The sequence below is a fragment of the Emericellopsis cladophorae genome (genome assembly GCF_022114955.1).
Source record: "Emericellopsis cladophorae strain MUM 19.33 chromosome Unknown NODE_17_length_331089_cov_116_747350, whole genome shotgun sequence".
NCBI lineage: Eukaryota > Fungi > Ascomycota > Sordariomycetes > Hypocreales > Bionectriaceae > Emericellopsis > Emericellopsis cladophorae.
In genome coordinates, this window is record NW_026250942.1 from 1 (window position 1) to 24,014 (window position 24,014).

A 24,014-nucleotide genomic window follows, 5' to 3' on the forward strand; every position below is an offset into this window, starting at 1 on the left:
TGACTTTTAATCATTACGATGTAGGTTCGAATCTTGCAAGTTCTACTAGGGATATGCTGGAAAGGTATACAGGCTTCTGACCGACGGCCACGCCAGCGAGACTGATGACAGCCAGAGAGAGTGAGGTGAGCTGCATAGTGGGAGCTTCGGTGTGTATGTTGAGTGAGTAGTTATTTCATTCGACATTATGATCGAGATTGGCTGGTGTGCTACCGCGATGTATAGTGGAAGACTGGTCTTGTATTTGTACATGTTCTGCTGCCCAAAGTCGGCTTTGGCCGACAGACGGTCGATGACCACTGACCAGGCCTCGTCAGCCTCATCCATACAGGCATATTCAAGTCCTCTCTGAACGTGGCCGGCGGCTCGAACAGACCGTCAACAGACTCGGCGATCCCGGGTGGCATGAGGTTCATGTCGTTGCCAGAGTCCACAACGACTTGTACCTTTGTCGTGTTGGTGGTATAAGTGGATGAAGAGCGCCAAGAGTCTGAGTCTATCGTCAGGGTCATCAAACTGATCACTGGCTCGCCACCAGGGTAGAGCTCCTCGGGATACCATCGATGAACTCGGTAGGCGCGACGGCCCAGTCATCAGTGTTTTCGACAGGAGGAAGCTCACCGGGTCCCAGCCAGCCTCCTATGCCCAACTTCACTTCCTTGGAGAGGTGGTTGATCGCAATAATGTACCATGATTCGACTGAGCCTTTCTTGTCCATGTCGACAAACGTAGTTTTGTATAATATGCAAATGGTAATCAGGAACTTTGTGTCGTTCTCCAGTACGGTCCCTGGGTGGGCGGGGCGAAACATTGGGAAATCGAGGCCTAGGGTGACGCTATGGATACCATCTCCTTTGTCGGTTGTACGGTCGATAATGCCCATCCTTATCGGCAACTTACTTGTATGCTTACCCTCAGCTCGCGCCGCAATTCGGGCAATTAGTTGAACCCGGTGGTGGCGCGCAGCTGTCTTCTGGTTGGCAAGCCGGTCTGAGCAGCTCCAGCGTCGTCAGCTGCTTCATTGGCGGCCTGGCCAACGAATGGCTCGTGACAGAGTTTGGCCCGAACCGGGTGATCGTCGCCGCGCTCGGTGTGTTCTCCGCTTTCATCTTCATCGCCTTCCTTGCTGGCAACATCGTCATACTTCTGGTCGGTTTCTGTGCGGAGTGTCCGGGGCATTTTCATCACCTCGGCGCAGTGCGTTGGGGTGTAGGACCACCTATCTCTTCGGCATGGGTACGCACGCTTTGCGCGATGTTCATAATCATCGGTGTCGTCAACGTTTGGAACGACAAGGGCAATGCCGACATGGTACAGGCCATGCTGATACTTCCTGAGCCCCGGCGAGCCCAATCACAGCGGCTATACGGGCTTCGTCTGGGTTCGACGGCATTGCTGCCCCACCACATTCGGAGTCGCACGTCGATGGGAGGAAGCATTGATGCTATACGATGTGTGTCATGTGTCTCATTGACTTGAGAACCGATTCAATCTGGCTCGCATCAGATATGTGTACCTCCGATGCTTCATCCTGTTCCTATTCTAAACCACCACGACGTCCTTTAGTATCCGTACAAATTCACGTGCTCCGACGTCGACGCCCTGATCTTCCTGTTCTCGCGGATCAACAAAACTCGAATGAACCAAGCGCAGCCAATGGAAGCCAGCGCGAACGCGGCCGAAGCGCTAAAGCCGATGACATATCGAGGGTCATCCGACTTGGGCCACAGGTAGGCGCCGTAGATGTAACCAATCTGGCCACCAACATTGGTCATGGCAAGCACGACGGCCTTCTTCTCCTTGGTCTGCGACAGGGTCGAGGACGCCCAGCCGATGATGACCGAGTTGACCGAGTAGGCACCGCTGGCCAAGATGAAGAACGACACGTAGCGCGCCGGCACGTTGAGAGTGGCAGCGGCGACGGCGAATCCGACAATGGCGCACGTCAGGCCCACGGTGATGTGCCAGGTACGCTCGTGGAGGCGACCGGAGGACCAGCCAAACAGGATACCGGCCGCTCCGGCAAAAATGAAGGGGGGGCAGGTCAGGACCAGGGTGATGGTGTCGCTGAAGCCCAGTGTCCTGACCACGGTCGGGAAGAAGGAGTTGAAGGAGCAGGCCGAAAGATGAAAATTCTGCATCAGGATGAACAGCCAGGTACGCTTGTCCCTGCAGGCCTGCTTGAGACCCTCCAGGGCCGAGCCCTCGGTGCCGTGGTTCGCCGGCCTGTCCTTGACCATGCGCGTGTGCGCAAGCTCACGCTCGCGCTCATTCAACCAGCGCGTGGTCGAGGGTGTGTCGGGCAGGAGCCAGAATCCCACCAACGCCATGAGCGCAGTGGCTGCACCCTCGAGGATAAAAAGCCATCGCCAGCCCTCGAGACCGCGAACGTCGTCGAGACCAGCAAAGATGCCGGCGGCAATGAGGCCTGAGAAACCGGTGGCCAGAATCTGAGCGCAGTAGAGCATGGCGATACGAGAGGCAACCTCTGCGATTCGTTAGCATTCTCCCTTCATTAAGCTCTATTTGGTTGTACATACCCTTGCGTGTGTAAAAGGTAGACAGCATGTACGTCGCGCCAGGGTAGAAGGGTGCCTCCGTGACACCAAGGAAGAAGCGACACGCCACAATGCCGGCAAAGTTCTGCACGAGGGCGGTACAGGCCGAGACAACAGCCCAGACTAACATCCAAGCACTCATGTACATGCCAGGCTTGACCTTTGTGATCAACATGTTAGAGGGAATTTGCCTGTCAGGGGTCAGAATTGGACGTGCTCATGAGTGCAGGGGGTGAGTCGCACATGAGAACATAGCCAACGAAGAGGATGGAGACGGCAGTGTTGAAGTCGTTGCCAGTCATACCTAGATCCTCTTCGATATCGTTGATACGAGCCTGTGCAATGGCGTTTCGGTCCACGTAGTTGAGGAAGTACATGACGCAAAGTGTGGCTGTTGAGTGTTAGACATCGTTTTTGTCTCAATCATGGGTGAGACTTTGATGTACGCTGCATGCAATCAGTATATAGAGACGCAAGGTTCCATACAGGGGGATACACACCATGATCATCCAGTCGAGCTTGCGGACCAACTTGATCTCCTCTGGGTCCGTCTTCCTGACGGCACCCGAGTAGTCGGCACCGGGCTCCTGCGCAGAGAAGCCAGGCTTCTTCTCGTCGTCGGCAAAGGTGTCAACATGCTCTTCCCGCGAGGTGCGCTTCTCGATCGACGCGGCCATGTCGAGTTGGGGCCAGTTGTGCAACGTCTGAGCTAGAAGAATTCGCGAGAGTCGAAAATGCTGGGTTGGGCTAGGCCAATTGCTCACTCTCGTCAATCCAGGGTGGGTCCGGGGTAGATGAACCTGGCAAGAGACGGGGAGAGCAAAACGAACTCGGGCTGAGATGGCAATGAAAAGGGAGGGCAGTTGAACGAAATAACGAGAGGGTCGGATCTAATATACGGGGACCCCCTCGGGGGTAAGAGGCGGAGCGTTGCAGTTGGTATCCATCGCACATTAGTGTGATGTAGCGTTCCTTCGCAGAGGCGCACTGGATCAGCGTGAAGCGTTCGACTGAGCGAGGGGATCAGGTCTTGCATGGGCCAATCGACTGCTCGATAGTCAGCGCTTGTTGATCTTGCCGATGTGGGATCCGGGGTAGGAGACTGTCGAGGCCCAAAACTCTCCCCACGCGATCCGGACTCCGCCAGTGAATCTAGGGAAACCCCCTGTTCGGCCACCAAAAGAGAGTCCGTCAAGCGAGACATGCGGGGTAGTCGGCAGTAAAATTAGAGTCAAGAAGTGTGCTCAAGGATAGGAGTTTGGGGGCTGGCACGAAGGATGGGGGCGTCCGCGGACAGGAGTCCTCATGATAAGGTCGCTGTGATGGTTGTGTGAGTCTCAACAAGCCATTCGGGCTTACTTCTGAGCAGCGAAACTATGCCGAGTATCCGGAATTCTTGACCTAGCCCGAGGGACAATAAATATCAATGTATCAAGGTCACATTGTAAAGCCTGCAGTTCGCGGGGGTGGTCATCCCGACATGGTTCCCCGCACAGCGAACTGCCGGGTTGGGGTTTTTGTTTTAGCTGGCGATCAAGTTATCAAGCACCACCTGTGCATCGGCGCACAGATTAAGATCCGGACATTCCTCCGTGTTTTTCAATTTATTATCTCACTTCAGATTGTCCACCAGCAAATTCATGGAGAATAAGAAAGAGAAATCAGGCCAGGCGCGCTATTGCGTCGCCTTGTGATATGTACCTAGGGTAGGCAGTCTGCTTATATGGTGACTCGCGGCCGATTGTGTGCGCTTGGCCATGTTGAAATTGTTCCTTTGATACTCAATCAGAGATGCTAGTCGATACTTCGATCTGGCAGGTCGGAGGGCCCAGCCACCAGTACCAGCTAACAAGTGCGATAGAGGGCTTGGAATGCCTGCCCCTGCTGCCTCAGGGCACCCAACCAGCCACTGCACTCAGCGGCGCTGGTGGGTCTGGAACATTTAGCCGACACCTTAACATGCAGCCACTGATGCCAATGACAGCATCCAACTAAATTTGGCGATGGCTTCATCAATGCCATTCTCATGCTGGCTGAGATTTCCTCACGGCGTTTCCGAATCGAACTCGACGAGTTGAGGCCGCCTCGATCAGATAATCAGGAGCATGGCTCCATGCGCGATTAAGAATGGACTGGCAGCGACCCAACACTGCGACCTCATTCGCCCAGCCAGCCTCAAAAAGATGGGTATGCTCGTTCAGCGTTCGCAGCGGACGGGGCAATGGAGCTTCATTGCCGAAATGCCATTTATTACCGGCTGTCATATTTATACCCAAGCCTCGACCGTCACCCTACACGTAGCTCCTCATCTACAATTCCTGCTCGTCGCCCAGGAGCAGCGCACAACCAGATCGATATCATCATGCTCGCCCTTCGCCAGTACACCGCGCCACGCCCGGCCCTTCGAGCCTCGAGCCGTATCGCTCGACGGACGGCGGCAGCGTCATGCACAGCCCGAAACGCCACACTTGTCGTGCCATGCACACACACAGCGCCACCAGCGCGCGCGGGCAGGCAATTCACCACAACGGCAAGGATTCTATCCGCCAACAATCCCAAAGCACCCTCTGCCACGAGGCGCGCCTCGAAGCTATATCGAGATGCGGACGAGGCGGTCGCAGACGTGCAGAGCGGATCGACTATCTTGAGCTCCGGCTTTGGACTTTGTGGAGTTGCAGGTAAGGCCTGGATGCCACTGGTAGACGCGCGGGACAAAACTGACGATTGCACGCAGAGACGCTTATCCGCGCTCTTCACCGTCGCGGCATCGACTCGCTGCACAGTCTCACGGCCGTCTCCAACAATGCGGGCAAGGAAGGGATGGGTGGCCTGTCCCTCCTGACGTCGTCCGGTCAGGTCAAAAACCTCATCATTTCGTTCCTCGGCAACAACAAGACACTCGAAAAACAATACTTAGACGGCGACATTGCTATTGAGCTGTGCCCCCAGGGCACCCTGGCCGAAAGGATCAGAGCAGCCGGTGCAGGAATCCCTGCATTCTTCACACCCACGGGCGCCCGTACGTTTCCATTCCCTTGTTGACGCGAGAATTCTTGGACTGCCATGGCTAATTATCGTCCAGACTCTCTCCTAGAAAAGGGGAAGATCCCATCCCAATACGACAGTTTAGGCAAGGTCGTCAAGTACGGCCACGAGAGGGAGACGCGCGAGTTCAACGGCAAGACATTTATCATGGAGAAGGCTCTCCCCGGCGAAGTGGCCATTGTTCGCGTCTGGAAGGCCGACGAGGCCGGCAACTGCGTCTTCAGGTATACGACAAAGGCCTTTGGTACGATCATGGCCAAGGCCGCCACCGTCACTATTGTCGAGGCGGAGGAGATTGTGCCCGTTGGCTCTATTGACCCCAACGACGTCCATCTCCCCGGCATCTACGTCGACCGCATCGTTCCAGCGACAGCTCCCAAGACCATTGAGAGTCCCAAGCTCGAGAAGCCATCCACACCAGCCAAGGACCAGGCCGCGCCAAGCGCGTCGCAGATTCGCCGCGATCGCATCGCACGCCGAGCAGCAGAGGAGCTCCAAGAAGGATACTATGTGAACCTGGGTGTCGGACTGCCAACATCGGCACCGGCCTTCCTGCCCACCGATCGCAAGGTGTGGCTGCAATCAGAGAATGGCATCCTGGGCATGGGTCCTCACCCTGCGACGGAGGCCGACATGGACGCTGACATTGTCAATGCCGGCAAGGAGACTGTGACCCTGATGCCCGGTGCCGCCACGTTCGACAGTGCCGAGTCCTTTGGCATGATCCGTGGTGGGCACATTGACGTCTCCATCCTAGGCGCCCTGCAGGTCAGCGCGGCCGGTGACCTCGCGAATTACATGATACCCGGCAAGGTGGTCAAGGGCATGGGAGGCGCTATGGACCTCGTGTCCAACCCGCAGCAGACTAAGATTGTCGTCACGACCGAGCACGTCGCCAAGGACGGAAGCTCCAAGATTGTCCAGGATTGCAGCCTGCCCCTGACCGGCGCAAGGGTCGTCAGCACCATCATCACCGACCTCTGCGTTTTCGAGGTCGACCGCGAGGCGGGCGCCTTGACCTTGACCGAGATAGCTCCTGGGGTGGACGTTGACGAGGTGAGGGCCAAGACGGACGCGCCCTTCACCGTGGCCAAGAGCTTGCGCACCATGGCTTAGATGAACCCCTGCCTATTCATAGAGAGAAATGCGACATAGCGTATAGACTACATAGAATATATAAAGAAACACCAATAGACATAATGCCGTGGACACTCTGCAAGGTGACTGAGCCTCAATTCTATTCATGCACAGCTGCATCTACACATCTCGTCTATTCTTGCGTTCTATAGCTTGGCTCCAGGCCTCGCAAAGTTGCCACCGCCCAATGCCTCCGAGATCGAGTCAACCGATCGCAAGATCCACTCGCTGCCCTCGTCCGACGCCAGCCACTCGGCGCCCTCGACGGCCTCCTCGCCAGCCGTCTTGTAGCTGCCGTCCTCGATCCCCTTCCTCAGCCCAAAGACGTGGCTCAGCACCTGGGGTCCCACGCCAGTCTGCGCACGGAGGCACGCGATGGCAATGACGCTCGTCAGCACACGACCAGTCTTGGCCAGTCCATGTCTCTCTGACGGATCCGACAGCAGCGGCCCGTAATGGCTGTTCAGAATGTGCACCGGCAGGTCGGGATGCGACGTCGCCAATTTCTCCACGAGCTTGTTCTCGAACGGAGCGTACACGCTGTTCCAAAGTCCACGGCCGCGCTTTGTGATATCGGCCAGGTTGGCCTCGGTCGGTTGCCGCGTGCCCCTTGTGGCGAGTTGCGATGTCACGTCCGCCGGCAGTGAGGCGTAAAATGCATTCAGACAATTGATGTTCCGCGGGATTCCATTGAAGGAAATGCATTTGAGTCCGACCTCGCGGATCAGTTCGGCAGTCTGGACCTTGGGGTTGGCGAGGCTCGAAGGTGCCGATTCGGACGCGACCTTGTGGAGGGCAGCGAGGGACTCGGGTGAGTTCAGGGTGAAAGTGGCGGCAGACTGAACGAACCGTGAGCTTTCAAAGTCATGGAAAATTGAATTGATCTTGACATACCGTTAGAGTCACCCACGGTTGCAAGCCAACCTTGTGCTTGGCGGCGTCACTGGCAATGGCTTTGTATACCTCGGTGATGCGCGCTGTGGCAGCGGTCGGGTCTGGGCGCGCAAAGGGCGCATTGATGAGCGCCTTGAGGCTGGGTGCCAGTTTCGGCATGATGGGTGGTAGAATTTGTGCTGGCAAGTCTTCTCGCGTGCCGCGACTGCGCTCACGGTGGCATGCGAGCCGCTTTTGTTTGGAGATGCGAATCAATCTCGCCGATGGACGGACGGATGCCAAATCCAGGCCGAGGCGCTCCCTGTCCGGCCTCTACTTCTGATGTCCGTGTCGTGGGGGTCAGTGTGGGGCGGGGAGGCTGCATCGCCGGAGACTACTTTTGACGCCGACCGAGCATGCGACATACTGCAATGTCACTGCTCCGGCTTTTGAAAAAGCATCCTGTACCTCCATTGATTCAAGGTTCTGATCTTTGCATACCTGGTCTGTCTACCCCTCTGTGCGGAGAAGTGGGTTGTCGTTTCGCTCCCCAGTTCAAGGACCGGCGTCAACCCCAGCGCACATGAACTTGCCAAGGACCAGAGCAATCGGCTAGTCCTCTGTGCCCGATTGCTTGTGATTACTCTTGGGGTTTTGGTTTGATAAAACATCATAGCTAGGTCGGCAAGCATGCTTTTCTGAGGCTTTCTTGCCTTTTCACACTATCACTCATCACAGGCAGAGCAACTTCACGCCGAGCTTCCACAATGTCGTCGTACAAGCCCGCGTCAGCATCCAAGCCCAAGGAGCCATTCTGGCTTGGGTAAGCTTCACTTCCGAGTACGGAAACCAGATCTAACAATTATCGCAGAGGGGCAGCCGCATCCATGGCCGTCTGCTTCAGTGAGTGACTCGATACAAATCCAGAGAAGACAGGGGCTGACTAGGGACAGCTCATCCTCTAGACCAGACTAAGTAGTGAGAATAGAGTCTCAAGTCGCGTCGCAATGGCACCTGACCAGTACAGTCGCATGCAAGTTCTGAAATCAAGAGAAACTATGTTCCGAGCTCTCCAGGGATTCGCAGCTCGAGATGGTAGGTCGCCCTGTATGCTCAGACCGCGTGACAAGGTACTCAATTTTCGGATCAGGAATTCCTTCGTTGTGGACAGGCCTGTCAGCATCCATTCTCCGCCAATCCACATACTCGACAACAAGATTTGGCCTGTACAACATCATTGCAGAAAAGGCAAAGCGGTATTACGGGCAGGAGAAGTTGTCAATGGCAGCCACCATCACCTGTGCTGGACTGGCGGGAGGCCTTGCAGGTCTGGTCGGCAACCCTGCCGAGATTGTTCTCGTGCGCATGTGCGCCGACGGCGCAAAGCCCGCCGCGCAACGATTCACTTACTCCAACGGCTTCCATGGCCTGTACCGAGTTGCCCTCGATGAGGGCCTTTCGACCTTTAGCCGGGGTGTCGGCGCAAATATCACCCGAAGCGTGCTGATGAACGTCGGGCAAATCGCAACGTAAGTTTGGCAGACATTGATCCAAGAGGCACACTGATACTCGTAGGTACGCTAAGACAAAGCAGCATCTCGTGGGGACATTCGGGATGAAGGACGACGTCGGCACACACACTCTCGCATCACTGAGTGCCGGTACTGTAGCGACCACCATCTGTGCGCCTGCCGACGTCCTCAAGAGCAGAGTTCAGAGCGCGACAGCCTCGGGAGCTGATGGTGTAAGTGATCGTTTGACTTTGCTTTTCGGGTCACCGTTAACCTGTTGTAGGGCATTATTCAGATCGTCAAGAAGAGTCTCACGGAGGAAGGTCCTCGATTCCTCATGAAGGGCTGGCTGCCGGCCTGGTTGCGTCTCACGTAGGAATACCAGCCACAACCGTCGGATTCCCTGCTAAAACCTCAGCAGACCACACACAGTGCTCACATTTGTGTTCATGGAGCAGTTGCGCAATCTGACACAGTGGAGAATGCCGGCAACAGAGGCCATGATCCCGGCTGGTACGCCTGTCGCGGCCAAGGCAGAGTCGCGATGATCATGATCGTAGGTGCAGATACCCCGGAGCAACGATACATATACCTCACGAACTGGTGGTGATTTGGTGCCGAATGCGTCTATATGTATTAAGCTTTCTTGTTCATTTTGGGCGTCGAAATGGGTGAGCCTCGGTGTTGAGCACATAGTCGTCGAGACTTATGAGATCTACCGGCGAGAAAATGAGGTAGAAGTACTTCAGCGTCTCTGCAAGCCAAAAGCTCTGTCAAATCGTCAGTGTCATGTCGGTACGTGGGTCAAGCAACATTACCTCCATGCAATCCTCCTTTTCAGTCGTGTCGATAGCTGTCACATCTCGAATAGCCGAATATGCGAGGCTTGTCTCGGTGGAGCGTACTATCCCTTGGAACATATCCCAAGCCAGATCGCGTAGGTCTTCCTTGCCTGTCATCCTATACAGTAGGAAGATGCTTTCGATTGCCTCCGGGCGGAGGATGTATCGAGGGTCGCGAGCATTCATCCAGCCTCTGTTAAGTGTCTGATCGCCTTGCTTGAGCCATTTGTCTTCGTCCCAAGTACAACCTTCTATGGTGTCGCATGGAATGAGGTTAAAAATCTCGGGCATGACACCGGTTGGGAACTGGCCATACGCCCAGCCACAACCCCGAGCCAGTCGCTCACCAATATCAATGTGGGCATCGATGTCGAACAGCTTCCCGCCCAGACCAAACATGCCTCCGGCAAAGCAGGTCAAGTGCTGCCCCTCCGGCACCCGCTGAACCTCGTTCCAAGGAATGTGTACATCACCCAGAAACAAAATATCTGCATTGTCCGGTAGCATTGGCCGATAGAGCAGGTGTTTGACCACCTGTTGCATCGATGCTCGGTATAGCTTCTCGTAGGTGTCGTCCAGGCCGCCCAAAAGTAGGTGCATCTTTGGCAGATACTCGTACAATGAATCGGCGAGCGCACCAAGCGAGAACGTATCGCCAGGTGCTTGTTGCTCCCGAAAATTCAAGGTCACGGGCCACATTCCCGGCAACTTTGTCTTGTCCTGGACGTCCTCAAGGAAACGAGTCACGCGGTCTGCTGCGTCGTAGAATTTGGGGTCTCCCGTGATCTGAGAAAGCCGGGTGAATTCGAGACTCAGCGACGCAGGACACGCTGAAGGGTCGTTGGTCCCCGCAATCTGGATGCCCTTCCTTACTTCTTCAAAATTCAGCCAGAAGCCTGGCAATCGGTTCGGGGTATCAAAGGCTTTGTACAGCATCTCTCCCAGCTCCACGGCTTTCAGTAGCAGTGCTCGTTCCCCGCTCAGATCGTAGGCACCCAGTAGCCCTCCGAGATGCCGAATGGTGGTTTCGAACAGGTTGACCGCACCAGCTCCATCTGGCGTGGTTGAGAAGTCCATTCCAACAATTGCGTTGGTAGCTTCGTAGAACTCTGTCTTGAGGCCCATAATCCAGAGGGTGTCCAGCGTGTCGACCAGTGTAGCCGCCCACCCGCCAAAAGTGTCCTTACCAGCCCCAGTGACGGGCGTAAGCTCGTCTCGCATCCAAGCATGCTGACTGTAGGCAGCGTAGCTCCGCTTGAAGACTCTGAGCACCTCTTGACGACGTGGGTCCGTTGTGCTTGGGTGTCTGAACGAGCTCCGGGGTGCTTGAATCTGAGGAGCCGACTTTGGATGGCCAACTGGCAAATTCTTCATGGAGTTGGCGGGGTGATACTCATGCGCTTGGGCCCAATCGAAGCTGTTGGGAATGAAGCGCACGCGAGGCTGTGATGAAGAGGATAAGAGGTAAAATACCGAAGTTACAAAGGACGCTGAAATGAGTAGAGTGACAACGCGTTGACTTCGACGTCGCGACACCATTTTCAAACGCGCGCGGAGTGGATTGAATGAAACGAGACAACAACTCCATATCCTGGCTCCTGAGAAGGTGAGCGACTCCGAAACTCAAGCCATCGAGATGAATGCCGCCAAGAGAGTTTCGCAAGAGGGTCAGTACTGTGCGAGAAGCAGGGCCAGGACAAGACGCGAGAGAGTAAGTGTCCAGCAGTTGAGCGCTTGGCTTGGCTGCGGAAATCCTCAATGATGGTTGTGGAAGCGCGTGTTGGAAGTTGAAACCGCGTTCTGCCTTGAAAGTGGCGCCTGAGGCGACGTTCGTGTGCCGCCTGCACCTGTCGGGACACAGGAGCCAAGGCGGCAATTAAAGGCGACTCCTAATTGGGTGCCAGTACTTCGGAATTTACCTTAACATTGAGCTAAAGCGGCACGGCGCACAGGGATCAGATTAGCGCCTTTCTAAATGTTGCCTGCCCTCTTCACTTCTTCCTCAACCTCCTCCAGTTGCGCTGTCAATAGCCTTTTGGCGCCTCAGCCTAATTGTTTTATTGCGGCAAACGTGGCCGCCGATTGTGTACAGCTCTGTTCTGCTGACAATCAACTCTTCTTTCACATCCCCCGCCTTACCAGTCTAGAGCGCGAGACTGCCCTACAGCAACGCACTCACAATCAATTTAGCAGACGATGTCACCCTTAAATCATCACCAATCATACAGATACTGCAGCTGCGATAGCAAATGGCGCAAGGTATCCTAATTGTGCATGCTCGATTGTAAGGATCACGCACTGCCCATCTCCAATCACTGCAGCTCGTACGCGATCCTGTTGTCACGTCCGCCATGCACTGCATGCCCTCCATTCCCGTAGTAAGATTGATCAGGCAACTCAGGCCCCACGGAGCTATACGCATCGCCAAAGTACCAGTCAGGCTTGGTCTTCTTCTTCATCTCTTCAGAATAGCCGTGTGTCACTGTTGTTTGCTGAAACTTTCACCGGGTTCTTCTTGGCTCACCTTTTCCGCATCCAGAGCAGAAGCCCGGCAAAGAGCAAGAGGACTGCGGCACCGGTGCCAACTCCAATTCCTATGTTCGTGCCCATTGACATGCTCTCGTCGGTGGACGGCGGAAGAGAAGGTGAGGCAGAAGCAGAAGCAGAAGGAGCGGACGAAGGAGCGGGAGAAGGCTCAGCGCTCTCCAGGACCTCCCAGAACCCATCCCATGATGTCTCCCAGTCATTCGAGCTGGTCTCTATCGTAGTGCCATCCGAGTCGATTGTGAAATGGTCTGAGCGGCTTTGGATATTTGGCCGGGGAGCTTGGCCTAGCCAAAATGCTCCTCTCTCCCGGTTGGCGCCCAAGAAGGCGTCCTGGAGAAAGGCACGACCGAGGACGGCGTTTTTATCGCCCCCCGTACTGCATAGAAAGTATTGGACGGCGCCATTTGTCAAAGGCGGTTCCAGTGTCAAGTTCAGGTAGCGGAAAGGTACGTTGATTGTGAAACCAGCAGTGTTGTCTTCGCCCATGAACGCGAATGAGGGCGCTGACGCGGAGCGAACAATGTTCCTGTATCGACCCTCGTCGATGTTCCAGATATAAAGGCCCAGATCTTCGCGGTATGAGATTGGGAGATGTTTGGCAATGTTTTCGCATGTCGACTTCGGTAAGGTCATGTAAGGACTGCAGGGCTCGAGATGGACGTCTAAACCTTTGGTGTAGGAGTCTGGATTGTCCCTTCTCAGAAGACCGTCCATAGAATCGGAGTCAAAATCGAACGGCGAGCCACCTTCGATGACCTTGATGCTGATATCTTGCAGCACGAGAGTATCGGTAAAAGTGCCTGGCAGACTCAAGATAGGACCAACGACACGATTCTTGTCGTAGCCGCCGAATACCAGAGACCCTTGCAGGCTTGCCCCTGGCACTGTCGGGCCGATATGCAACCCGAATGAACTTAAAGGAACAAGATCCTCCTCTTTCAAACATCAGGGGATTGATAGGGCGTCGATGTCCTCAAACTGTTACGCGGGGTCCTCAGCACCGACGGATAGGCACCCAGCCAGAAAGATATACTTCTCTCCATTCGGATACGTTATGTACTGAGCCTCCACGAGAGTGATAGAATGATTGCCCGCCTGGCCAAGATCAAATACCACAGGATCACGCACTATGCGCATTGGGGTGCTTGTGATTCCGAGACCTTACAGAAGCCCATTTCCCTCGGGTCGGAAAACAACGTCTTCGTTAGGCTGCTGGTACGACACGTTGTAACCTCCGTCGGTGCAATCGCGCCCGAAACTTTGGCCTGAGCAGTAGCTGGTCGACAAGACCGAGGTGTCCGACATGCTGCCAGCAAACATGGATAGTTCCCTGTCACTATAGGTGCCGACAGACATTTGGACAACATTCCAAGGCCCATCGGGGCCTATACTCGTGTTCGACCACTAGACCGCCCGTGGCTTGCCTGAATTGACGAAAGGAAGGAAATGTAGAATGGAGAGGGCAATACCCACAAGCTATAAACCCATCTCAAATAAGGTACAACTTGCTTCTTTCCAGTACAGAGAAGGGTTCTCGAGTAATGGTACGACAGTGGCACGACATCAGTACGACTCTGCAGACGCGATAAACAGCAGAGTACCATACAACAGAGCTAAAGAAGAACGGAAAATAGCTGCGTATAGGCGCCTTGTGGGCCTCCCGGAGACTCTGTCAGGCTGACAGCCATCAGATATAGTCAGGATTGCTTTGCTCAACGCCAGCGTGTTGCCTGGAGGTTATTGGTTGGCCAGGCTTGTTGGTCCAGCCTAAATTAGGAACATGCACTATCTTCTTTCTCAAGGCTCGGCCTTGGGAAATGATCGGACGGCCAAGACCACTCTTGGCCCCTACTTACATATACCTGGCAGTTGTGCGATGGAGTCAAGATTAGCAACATAACATCACGAACAAGCGGTGTTCGGAGACGTCAAGGTCGTCATTTTGACTCTTTCCCATTGCAAAGTGAAGTCTAACTGTGCGGATAAATGTCAGCTCTCTAAGGTGCTTAGAAGTCCTACTGTACATGTATGGCTAGACACAGGCGGCACTCGCCAGATCAGGCTGCAAGGTTCTTGTTTGCAAAAGCCAAAAGCAGCAACTTACAGTACCCTATTAAGTACTACACTTGCTCAAAGCAAACACTCCACTGACGGCGGCTAGCAGGGTGTAGGGGAACTACTCGGTAGCCCTGCCGCCTGCCTGCTCCTTTCCTTGGCATTTTTACACGCAGCGCGCCGCTGATGGTTGACATCCGTCTTCCTTCAAACACATTGCATGTTCAACCAAGATACGCTCAGAAAACTGAAAACACAACATGAGCAACAGGCCTCAAATTTGTCCACCTGAGGATAGTGCTTCTCCCTCCAGTACCCCAACCATTTGCTGGCCCCCCTGGCCCCTTCAACACGAGTCTTTTTTGTCTCGCAATCTGCGAGTCTGCACATGCTGCAGCCAACAACATAGACACCGTTCAGCTGTTGCGGGCGGCAAGGAGTACAAAACGCGCCTCTCGGAGCAGTGAATTGAAAGCAGAGTCGTCTCGAAGACTTGGAAGACGGTCCGGCCGAACGACCGACTGATCTAATCGAATTGCATCTCTAGGCCAACGCGAGTGGCCTCGCAGGCTCGCACCATCATGTTTGCGGCATCATGGACTACAAAAAGGCTTCGACTGGCGGCCACGGCTCTAGTTGGGCTGCTCGTCTACATAGCCATATTTTCTAGTTATCGGGTATCGGATATTTCCACGTAGTGGTAGTCATTGAGACCTTCGGACCATCCAGATACTGACGAGACGGAAGATGCGAACCAGGACACAAGCGCTCAGTTTTCTCCCCTGCCGAGCGATGTCGATTGGTCACAATTTGCCTATAAGCAATGTGCGACGGACAGCGATTATCTTTGCAACTCTGTGATGCTTTTTGAGGCGCTGCATAGGCTAGGCAGTCGAGCAGATCGAGTTCTGATGTACCCGTCGCATATGATGCCCAACACCGAGGTGGAGCAGACGAAGACAGACGATCAACGTCTTCTGCGCAAGGCTGCAGAACAATACAAAGTGCGACTAGTACCGGTTGAAGTCCAGCACAGAAGTAGTGACGACGGTAAGAGATGATTCGAGACAAGAAGGAGAGCAAGAGACTAATGAAACAAGCCACGTGGGCCGACTCCCTCACCAAGCTTCTCACTTTCGATCAAACCCAGTACACTCGTGATTTGTCGCTGGACTCCGATTCCACAGTACTACAGTCGATGGATGAGCTTTTCTTGGTTCCCGACTGTCCTGTCGCCTTGCCGAGAGCCTATTGGTTATTACCCGACAATGTCTTGTCTTCACAGGTCCTCCTGGTCAGGCCCACTAAGCACGAGTTCAACCGCGTTTACGATGCCATTGGAACTGCTAGGGGGAATGACTATGACATGGAAATTGTCAATAATCTGTACAAAGACAACGCCATGATCTTGCCCCATCGCCCCTACGACATGCTCACGGGCGAATTCCGAAACTTGGGCGAGCACGTTTATTACCTTGGCAACGGTTACGAGCCATGGGACCCTGTCGCGTAGTTCAACGAGGCAAAATTCCTGCATTTCTCGGACTGGCCAGTGCCAAAGCCATGGCATAAGATGATCGACAAGCTGCGGGAGGAGAAGCAACCCGCATGTCACCAAGTGGACGGTGTCGAGAAGTGCGTGGAAAGGGACATGTGGAATGGTTTCTATGATGACTTTAGGGAAAGACGAGATGTAATTCTCTCCTTTCTTCATCGCGCGAGCGCCGTGTGTTAATACCAGCAAGCGCGTCTGCAATGTGCGAACACGTACTAGACTTCGAAGACGGCCACGATGATGCCAGCCGCTTTGACGTACGTTGTTAGTTGTTCAGACATGTCTCGAGTGGCAGATTCAAATCGACAATGCCCCGGCCTCCTGTCTAGTAAAGAGAAGAGGTCGAATTGGAAGAATCACAGACAGCAGATCCAGCTCACGACGACCGCAACAAAGAACAGCCATGGCACCGTGTGCCGCAATGGGATGTTCAAGATGTTGCTGTCTCGGACAGGCGGCCTCGCGCGTGAAGTTGCTGGCAGCAAAGGGTCGCAATATCGTGATTCGGATGGCAGAAATACAGCAGAAGGATTGATTATCAGTCACAGCCTATCCATTTCTCTGTTAGCTATTTATACCAAACTAAATATCTGTAAATCGCAGGTACGAGTCAATATGAACAGCTCGCTTGGCACCAACCTTTTCCACGAGCCAAGCATTGCTCAGGCGATTGGGGGTTCGGCAGCAAGGGAAGGCAGAGCGCAAGTAGTGTAGGCCCGTGCGACCTTCCACCGCCATTTCAGGAAGGGTAGGATGAAGCTATCTCGGCGGCCATGGGTTGACGTGGAAGATGAAATGAAGGGCCAGGTCGTCGTTTGGGCCATCAACTCATCATGCAGAATGGATGTGAAAGCAACATAGATTGCGAGTTACGAACTTGCGACAGCCGGAATCCAGACTCCGGACCCAGATCCTGCCTGCTGCTGCTGCATGCGCCCCCACGTCACCCAGTCGTCCGCTGCTACTCCGTACCTTACCTATACTTCTTCAACAACTCCAGGTCAATTCGCTGCACCCTCATTTCTTCCGCGCAGGCAATCAAGCGCCTGGCCAATTCGACCTGCACCAAGTAGGGATTCCTCGTCGACAACGCTTTTCGGCCTCACAGTCACACGGCCATGCCTCTATCCATCGAGCGGCGTGGGCCTGGCCAAGAATCTCAATCGCACGACGAGCCAGAGGCAAGCCAACAATCGCCTGACACTATGACAGAACAGACGCCCTTGTTATCAGGCGATGTATCTTTGGACAATCGACGATCCAAGGCCGGAAGCCGCAGAGTAATCATCATGTGTGCCCTCCTACTCTTCGTTGTCGACGTTAGCGCAAACATTATGGAACCGCCCATAAACCAGCTGATGGAAGACGTGATTTGTCGCGACTACTTCTCAGACCACTCACTGGGCAAAGGAGGCCTCATGGATCACCGTTGCAAGGAACGCATGGTGCAGAAAGACTTTACCACGCTCAAATCGGTCAACATGTTCATGCAAACACTTTTTCGTGGGTCACTAAACGATGCAAATGTTCCGAAACTTACTCATGGTGGCCAGCTCTTCTTGTCCAAATCCCTTTTGGTGTCGTAGCCGACAAGTACGGGCGAACAACGGTGCTCGTCACGGCCATCTCCGGTGTACTGATGGCTGCGGTCTGTGGTGCCACGATTCGTAAGCTACTCAACCCCCATGGCGAGCGCAAGGAACTTGCTGAAAAAGCGAGCAGTGCACTTTCCTACCGTCTTTCCCTCGTGGTTACTGCCCATCTCACACGTCTTTCTACTGCTGGGCGGCGGGGGTCCAATGCTCAACGTCATGCTGTTCACCATCATCGCCGATGTCACCTCCGTTTCGGAGCGTGCAGCTGTCTTCTACCAGCTGATGGCCCTTTCCGTGATTCTCGGCGCAATATTCGGGCCCTTCTCGGCGTGGCTCATGAGTAAGGATCCTTGGCTGGCCGTCTTCCTTGGCGTCTTCATCATGTTCCTAGGATTGGTGACCTCGGTTTTCGTGCCAGAGACGAAAGACTACCGAGTGACCTCGGACTTCTCGACGCTCTCGAACGACCTCGAAGCAGAGCCTGTCACGAACCAGACATCTCGCCAAGGGCTCAAGAGCACGGTGATCCATAGTCTCCGTCTGTGTGGAGCTGACATGGTTCTGGTTTGGCGTTATGTCCTTGGCTCGCCTCAAATTATGCTGTTGGTGTTTTGTGAGGCACTCTTTGTGCCCGTTGCCACAGGCTTGGCGACTTTCCGCATCCAGAGTATCACGGTCCGCTTCGGTTGGAATTGGGCAAAGGTCGGACTCGCCGTCGACGCTGGATGAGAGATTGCTGACTTCTCAGGCAACCTATGTCGCTTCTGTATCAAGCATCACATCTTGCATAGTGCTTCTGACGGTGCTCCCGATAGTGTCGCACCTCTTCACCAGGTTTACAGCCATCCATCCTCTCGACCGAGATCTGCGACTGGTCCGTGTTTCCAGTCTGCTCTCGACACTTGGCCTGCTTCTCTTCGCGTTCGCAGACTCTTTCTCGGTTTTGGTTATGTCCATGGTCGTAATCGGTCTTTCTGCCGGATACACCTCCCAAGTGCGATCCATTATTATGTCCCTGGTCGAGCCGCACATGCTTGCCACCGTCAACACAACCATATCAACTTTCGGGACCTTAATGGCCCTGGGTGCTACTCCACTAGTTGGTTGGCTGTTCTCAAAGGGCCTCGATCTCGGTGGCGCTTGGACGGGGCTGCTTTTCGCGATACTCGCCCTGGTGGCGTTTCTCGTGTCCGCGGTGCTCTGCTTCTTGAGAATTCCGAGAAGCGCGATAGAAATCGAGGAACGGCTTCAGACGTGATCTCCCTCTTCAGGTACAGTCTCCATAGTTCTCAAAGTAAACTTTCTCTTTGAACGAGCTCTGTTGCATGCCCCTTAACCCTACGTTGGTGTTGAGATTGATTTGGTGGCTCCTTGAGCATAGAAATTTGCGATATGGAAAAATAATCATTAGATTGTCTTGTGCATGCGCTCAGCTTTTGTTGATGTGGACTTTGCGTTAGTAGAGCTGCCCCGCGATTTGACTTATCTCCACTATTTCCCATCTGAGCTTCATCACTGCTCGATCTCACACCTGCTGCATGCAACAAACTACGTCAAACATCTATGCACCACACAACAGCATCGTTCTCGCGCATCAATCGCCCAGGCCTATGAATCTCGACTGAGGACACCCAATTCAGCCAGCAGATAATTTCGCAGCCATCATGTCTGACGACGAGGATTTCATGCAGGAGTCTGGCGACGACCAGTGCGTCGTGCTTACATTTGAGAGTAACCAAAGCGCGTGCTGACCCTCATACAGGTACGACTTTGAGTACGAAGAAGACGATGACGAGGAATCTGGCGACGTCGACATCGAGAACAAGTACTACAACGCGAAACAGCTCAAGCAAAGCGACCCGGACGAAGCGATTGATGAATTCCTGGGGATACCACCTCTCGAACAGGACAAAGGCGAATGGGGCTTCAAGGGGTTAAAGCAAGCGGTCAAACTCGAGTTCAAGCACGGGCGGTATGAGAAGGTCAGGTCAAGAAGCGAGCAGCGCGGCGAGGGCATCGCTAACGTGGTCTGCGTAGGCTGCCGAACACTACGAGGAGCTCCTCACCTATGTGAAGAGTGCCGTGACCCGCAACTACTCCGAAAAGTCCATCAACAACATGCTCGACTTGATTGAGAAGACTGCCGAGAGCCCCGAAGCGACGCGGAGCGTTGAGAAATTCTACAGCCTTACCCTCCAGAGCTTCCAAAGCACGAACAACGAACGCCTGTGGCTCAAGACGAATGTGAAGCTCGCCAAGCTCCTCCTTGATCGGAAAGAATACACCGACGTGTCGAAAAAGCTGCGCGAGCTTCACAAGGCTTGTCAGCACGAAGACGGCACAGATGATGCGAGCAAAGGCACATACTTGTTGGAGATTTACGCACTCGAAATTCAGATGTTCGCCGAGACGAAGAACAACAAACAGCTCAAGGCTCTATACCAGCGAGCGCTCAAAGTCAAGTCAGCAGTCCCGCATCCACGCATCATGGGCATCATCCGGGAATGTGGTGGCAAGATGCACATGAGCGAGGAGAATTGGAAGGAGGCCCAGAGCGATTTTTTCGAGTCTTTCCGTAATTACGATGAAGCGGGCTCGCTGCAGCGCATCCAAGTGCTCAAGTACCTCTTGCTGACGACAATGCTCATGAAGTCGGACATCAACCCGTTCGACTCCCAGGAGACAAAGCCTTACAAATCAGATCCACGGATTTCTGCCATGACTGAGCTTGTGGATGCATACCAGCGCGACGACGTGCTTGGCTACGAGAAGACGCTGCAGCGGAATCCAGACCTGCTGGAGGACGCCTTCATCGCCGAGAACATTGACGAGGTGACGCGCAATATGCGCACCAAGGGTGTGACCCGACTCATAGCTCCATACACGCGCATGAGGTTGTCTTGGCTCGCGGCGCAGCTCAAGATCTCGGAGCACGAGGTGCAGGATATCCTTGGGTATCTGATCATTGACGGAAAGATTAAGGGCCGCATCAATCAACAAAAGGGAACACTGGACATTGTGTCGGACGAGGATGCCCAGCGTGTGGCTGCCCTTGGACGATTGACAGAGTCCATTTCGGATCTTTTCAGCTCTGTGTTCAACGATGGTGAAGGGTTCCGGACAAGCGAGCAAGGCCATCCGGATACTGATAATCAGGGTATGCTACGCTTTCTTCAGCCACCCGAGGGCAAGAAGAAGATGGCGGCCAGGGTCAGAGAGCGCATGGTCTAGGTGCATACTCACGGATGCGCAAAGCAAATCGAGGTCGGGGCTGCACACAAAGGAAGAGGAGAACACCAGCAGGAGGAGTTCGTGGCCTCGGCTAGCCAAGGTCCCGGGACAGTAGGGCCCCTTGACGACTTGACGAAACATTGCATCATGTGGCTGGCGCATTAGGGTCCTGTCTGCGAGAGATACTTCGCGTTGACTTGGTATCACCTGTGCGCGCCTCAATGCATTACGATAGCTCATTGACCAAATGAGCACTTAATTCACAGTAATGGCCTGCTTCACTCGTGCCTGCGCGACTTCAGCTTCACTCCCCTGTCGCCGGGACCATCTCCAGATAACATCAAGCAACGGTAGGCTTCCACGGCCGATCAACGTCATTCGTCGGCATTGTGTGCTTGACGGCCGGCTCCGATTCTCCCCAAGCCCGCCCTGAGCATATTCTGTGGTTGCACAGCATTTGAGGATACACTTCTGTGGAGTGAAATCAAACAACATCTCAACGCCCCACGTCCATCCAGGAATTCGAGTACGTCAAATACGAGTTCCATGTAAGCTGTCACCTCATGCACCAGCGATTGAACATCGTGACTGACGTATGATAGTGAAGGCCGGTGGCTAAGCAAGCAAGACTACCAAATCAGCGTCGTTAGCTCTGAGGTGACTACACACAGGCGCATGAGGTCCCGCCAACCCCTTTCCGTGTCCAGGGAAATTTTGAGCCAACCAATTGGTATACATTTCTGGGTTCAGTACTTATGGTGAAAGTCAACATGTTGTACAGACCTCGCTATGCGGAAATCCAGGCCTACTGCACGACAACGGCTTCTCGTTGACAGATGGCCAACCAAAGAACTCTGTCCATGCATGACATCGGAGAGCCCGAACTCAAATGGATAATCCAAAATTCTTCGTCAAGTTTCACAGCCCATGGAAGATCCAATGCAATCTTGCTCGAAGACATTTCTGCAAAAGTTCGACAGGAAACATGCTATGGTCTGGCAGAGGGCTGGTTTGTGACAGGTGCCGGCTGTCTTTGGGGCGCCGCACATAATAATGGAACCATTCAGGAACCTGAGGGTGCCTGGTCTTGATATAAACTGCTGTATATCGTTTGGCAGCGTCTAGCAGACGCCAAAACAAAGGTCAAGATTACTATTCAAGAGTCGCCTGCACTGCGCGCTGCGCCCGTTATCTGTACAAAGGAGCGACATGGTTTGCTTCTGCCTGCGGCCTGGTCACTCGAGTCAGTCAGAGTCTAACTTAGTAGTGTCTCGCTGTATCTAGGCTGCCGATCTGAGCAATTGGCCTCGCTCTCTTCATAAGTTCATCCATACAATTGCGTTCGCACTGATTACCAACAGGGGCAGGAAGTTCGTTAGCTCTGTGTCTTGACCTAACCACACCATCTTCAAGTGGTCCATTAAGCCGTTTTCGGCGTCAATCATACGGGGGCGTCGTCTGTCTGGACAGACGGGACAAGCCGTCCCTTCCGCTTATTAGCTGCCGCAAGCGCGTGTTGTTGGTGTACGTTGGGGGGGAAGGGTGAGGCGTCACAGACTATTAGTCCCCAGCCCGTTTCATCATGTTGCTATTAGCTTACCATGGTGACAGGCAGATCATCGTAGGTTCAATTTGCACAACTGCTACTACCGACCCCGACGAAACATCAGAGAGAAAGGTGCGACAGCTCTGCCGTGTCCTCGCGTCACAGGAAACGAGTCATTGCCACGCCCGCACGTCAGCAAAATCGACTCGCTCTCACGCCAGCGAGCGACGGCCTATCGAACACCCGCGTCGCGGCCGACCTTCAGCATCCATTCATTGAGCTAAGGTCCGAGCCGCGCCAGGGTCAACGTGAACGGCTCCTCTCCCCGGTTTTGTCTGTCACTCTGTCTGCCGGAAAGTACGAAAGGAGTCAGAGGACCGCGATTCTCCCCAACCAATGGCCGGAGTCACTGAGTCAGAAGTCAGAACTCGAAAGATCAGAGGAGGCAGACTCCAGAGCGTGGATCTTGCGGGGTTGTTCAGTCCCAGCGCCCGCGTATTCGAGAGGTCCCGAGTTGCTCCATATTGTCCCTCGAGTAATAATAAGTTCCCAATGTCTGACATTTGCCGGTTCGCCGTTGAGCGTGTCAGTCTGCAGCCACTAGATCCATCATTCAGCTCACCAAGCGCCTGGGCCAGGCCGAAGATCACCCGGAGCCCTAAGCGTCCGGGAATCACACTCTCGCAGTATCAGAGCCGTGCCCCTGGCATGGTCAGCGTCACAGAGGTGATTACCACGTCCACTCGGATCACCGCCGCTCGTTGAGTCGTTGGAATCGAGGTCCCACTCGAGCCCAGTCTTATTAGCCTCTTAGGTGTACATTAGCGACGTTGATCAGCAAACCAGCAAACGCCATCTCAGCCTCGGAACAGCATCGAGCCGACCACGCCAACAACAAATCTTGCCAGCAATGTGGCAACTGGCAAGTAGATAAGAGCAGGGGAGCAATCTTACGGCTAACTAGACTAGTGGGAGCGCTAGCACAGGTTCGATTAGCAGGCCGAGCACTGTCTATTAAGCGAGCACAGTACTACGTAAGTAGGCCGTTTTCCTCCTCGGTCACAGATGATCCTTCCTTGCTGAAATACTCCGTACATATGTAGCCATTGCTAGTCAGCCGCCCACCTAAACAATTTCCTCCGAGAGCGGCAGTTCGTCCGTCGTGGGGATCTCACGGGTATTTCAGCACACAGGACGACTTGCGACCCGTTCGAACCCTTGCTAAGCAGTTGAGCGCATCGCACCACAGCAACAACTGCAAGCAATTACTGGCCGGGGACGCAAGTGTTTGAACACCGAGAAGAGTGTCGAGCAGACCACGAGTTTTTTGAGCCATCATCGATGAACGTGGATAACCAACCTCCTCGAAAATTGTTTTGCTAAAGTAATGAGGCTCTGTCGACCTGTTCGTTGCTTGCCTTACCTTATTAGGAACTAGTGCTATTGCATCGACATCACCTGGCCCAGCTGCGCCAGTGACACATGCACTGGCACTGATAATAGCGGGGATTCCGGTGCA

At 54.1% G+C, this 24,014-nt stretch overlaps 9 protein-coding genes across 9 annotated transcripts; 4 read left to right on the forward strand and 5 right to left on the reverse strand.

The window, feature by feature from the left end:
• Positions 1 to 233: 233 nt before the first annotated feature.
• On the reverse strand, positions 234 to 811 carry J7T54_005065 (uncharacterized protein; the record flags this gene model as incomplete). Its single annotated transcript, XM_051505798.1, has 3 exons — positions 234 to 299; positions 377 to 490; positions 559 to 811. Coding segments are annotated over 3 exons (433 nt in total), but the record flags the coding sequence as incomplete, so codon positions are not given.
• A 128-nt stretch (positions 812 to 939) lies between these two features.
• J7T54_005066 (putative transporter -like protein) lies at positions 940 to 3,235 on the reverse strand (the record flags this gene model as incomplete). The annotated part of the gene is made up of 6 exons (XM_051505799.1): positions 940 to 1,157; positions 1,245 to 1,333; positions 1,576 to 2,488; positions 2,541 to 2,749; positions 2,802 to 2,949; positions 3,055 to 3,235. 6 exons carry the CDS (start codon positions 3,233 to 3,235, stop codon positions 940 to 942), a joined length of 1,758 nt encoding a protein of 585 aa, XP_051362712.1.
• Positions 3,236 to 4,920: 1,685 nt separating this feature from the next.
• On the forward strand, positions 4,921 to 6,719 carry J7T54_005067 (Succinyl-CoA:3-ketoacid coenzyme A transferase-like protein; the record flags this gene model as incomplete). The annotated part of the gene is made up of 3 exons (XM_051505800.1): positions 4,921 to 5,236; positions 5,293 to 5,577; positions 5,641 to 6,719. 3 exons carry the CDS (start codon positions 4,921 to 4,923, stop codon positions 6,717 to 6,719), a joined length of 1,680 nt encoding a protein of 559 aa, XP_051362713.1.
• A 167-nt stretch (positions 6,720 to 6,886) lies between these two features.
• Positions 6,887 to 7,793, reverse strand: J7T54_005068 (Dol-P-Man:Man(5)GlcNAc(2)-PP-Dol alpha-mannosyltransferase-like protein; the record flags this gene model as incomplete). The annotated part of the gene is made up of 2 exons (XM_051505802.1): positions 6,887 to 7,579; positions 7,635 to 7,793. The coding sequence occupies 2 exons, from the start codon at positions 7,791 to 7,793 to the stop codon at positions 6,887 to 6,889; spliced, it is 852 nt and encodes a 283-aa protein (XP_051362714.1).
• A 587-nt stretch (positions 7,794 to 8,380) lies between these two features.
• J7T54_005069 (Mitochondrial dicarboxylate transporter-like protein) lies at positions 8,381 to 9,672 on the forward strand (the record flags this gene model as incomplete). Its single annotated transcript, XM_051505803.1, has 6 exons — positions 8,381 to 8,436; positions 8,485 to 8,516; positions 8,785 to 9,142; positions 9,189 to 9,357; positions 9,408 to 9,496; positions 9,546 to 9,672. 6 exons carry the CDS (start codon positions 8,381 to 8,383, stop codon positions 9,670 to 9,672), a joined length of 831 nt encoding a protein of 276 aa, XP_051362715.1.
• Positions 9,673 to 9,774: 102 nt separating this feature from the next.
• J7T54_005070 (mannosyl-oligosaccharide alpha-1) lies at positions 9,775 to 11,340 on the reverse strand (the record flags this gene model as incomplete). Its single annotated transcript, XM_051505804.1, has 2 exons — positions 9,775 to 9,894; positions 9,943 to 11,340. The coding sequence occupies 2 exons, from the start codon at positions 11,338 to 11,340 to the stop codon at positions 9,775 to 9,777; spliced, it is 1,518 nt and encodes a 505-aa protein (XP_051362716.1).
• Positions 11,341 to 12,486: 1,146 nt separating this feature from the next.
• On the reverse strand, positions 12,487 to 13,146 carry J7T54_005071 (uncharacterized protein; the record flags this gene model as incomplete). The annotated part of the gene is made up of 1 exon (XM_051505805.1): positions 12,487 to 13,146. The coding sequence occupies one exon, from the start codon at positions 13,144 to 13,146 to the stop codon at positions 12,487 to 12,489; it is 660 nt and encodes a 219-aa protein (XP_051362717.1).
• Positions 13,147 to 17,412: 4,266 nt separating this feature from the next.
• On the forward strand, positions 17,413 to 18,447 carry J7T54_005072 (uncharacterized protein; the record flags this gene model as incomplete). Its single annotated transcript, XM_051505806.1, has 3 exons — positions 17,413 to 17,626; positions 17,677 to 17,790; positions 17,846 to 18,447. 3 exons carry the CDS (start codon positions 17,413 to 17,415, stop codon positions 18,445 to 18,447), a joined length of 930 nt encoding a protein of 309 aa, XP_051362718.1.
• A 935-nt stretch (positions 18,448 to 19,382) lies between these two features.
• J7T54_005073 (uncharacterized protein) lies at positions 19,383 to 20,949 on the forward strand (the record flags this gene model as incomplete). The annotated part of the gene is made up of 3 exons (XM_051505807.1): positions 19,383 to 19,426; positions 19,481 to 19,700; positions 19,756 to 20,949. The coding sequence occupies 3 exons, from the start codon at positions 19,383 to 19,385 to the stop codon at positions 20,947 to 20,949; spliced, it is 1,458 nt and encodes a 485-aa protein (XP_051362719.1).
• Positions 20,950 to 24,014: the final 3,065 nt, after the last annotated feature.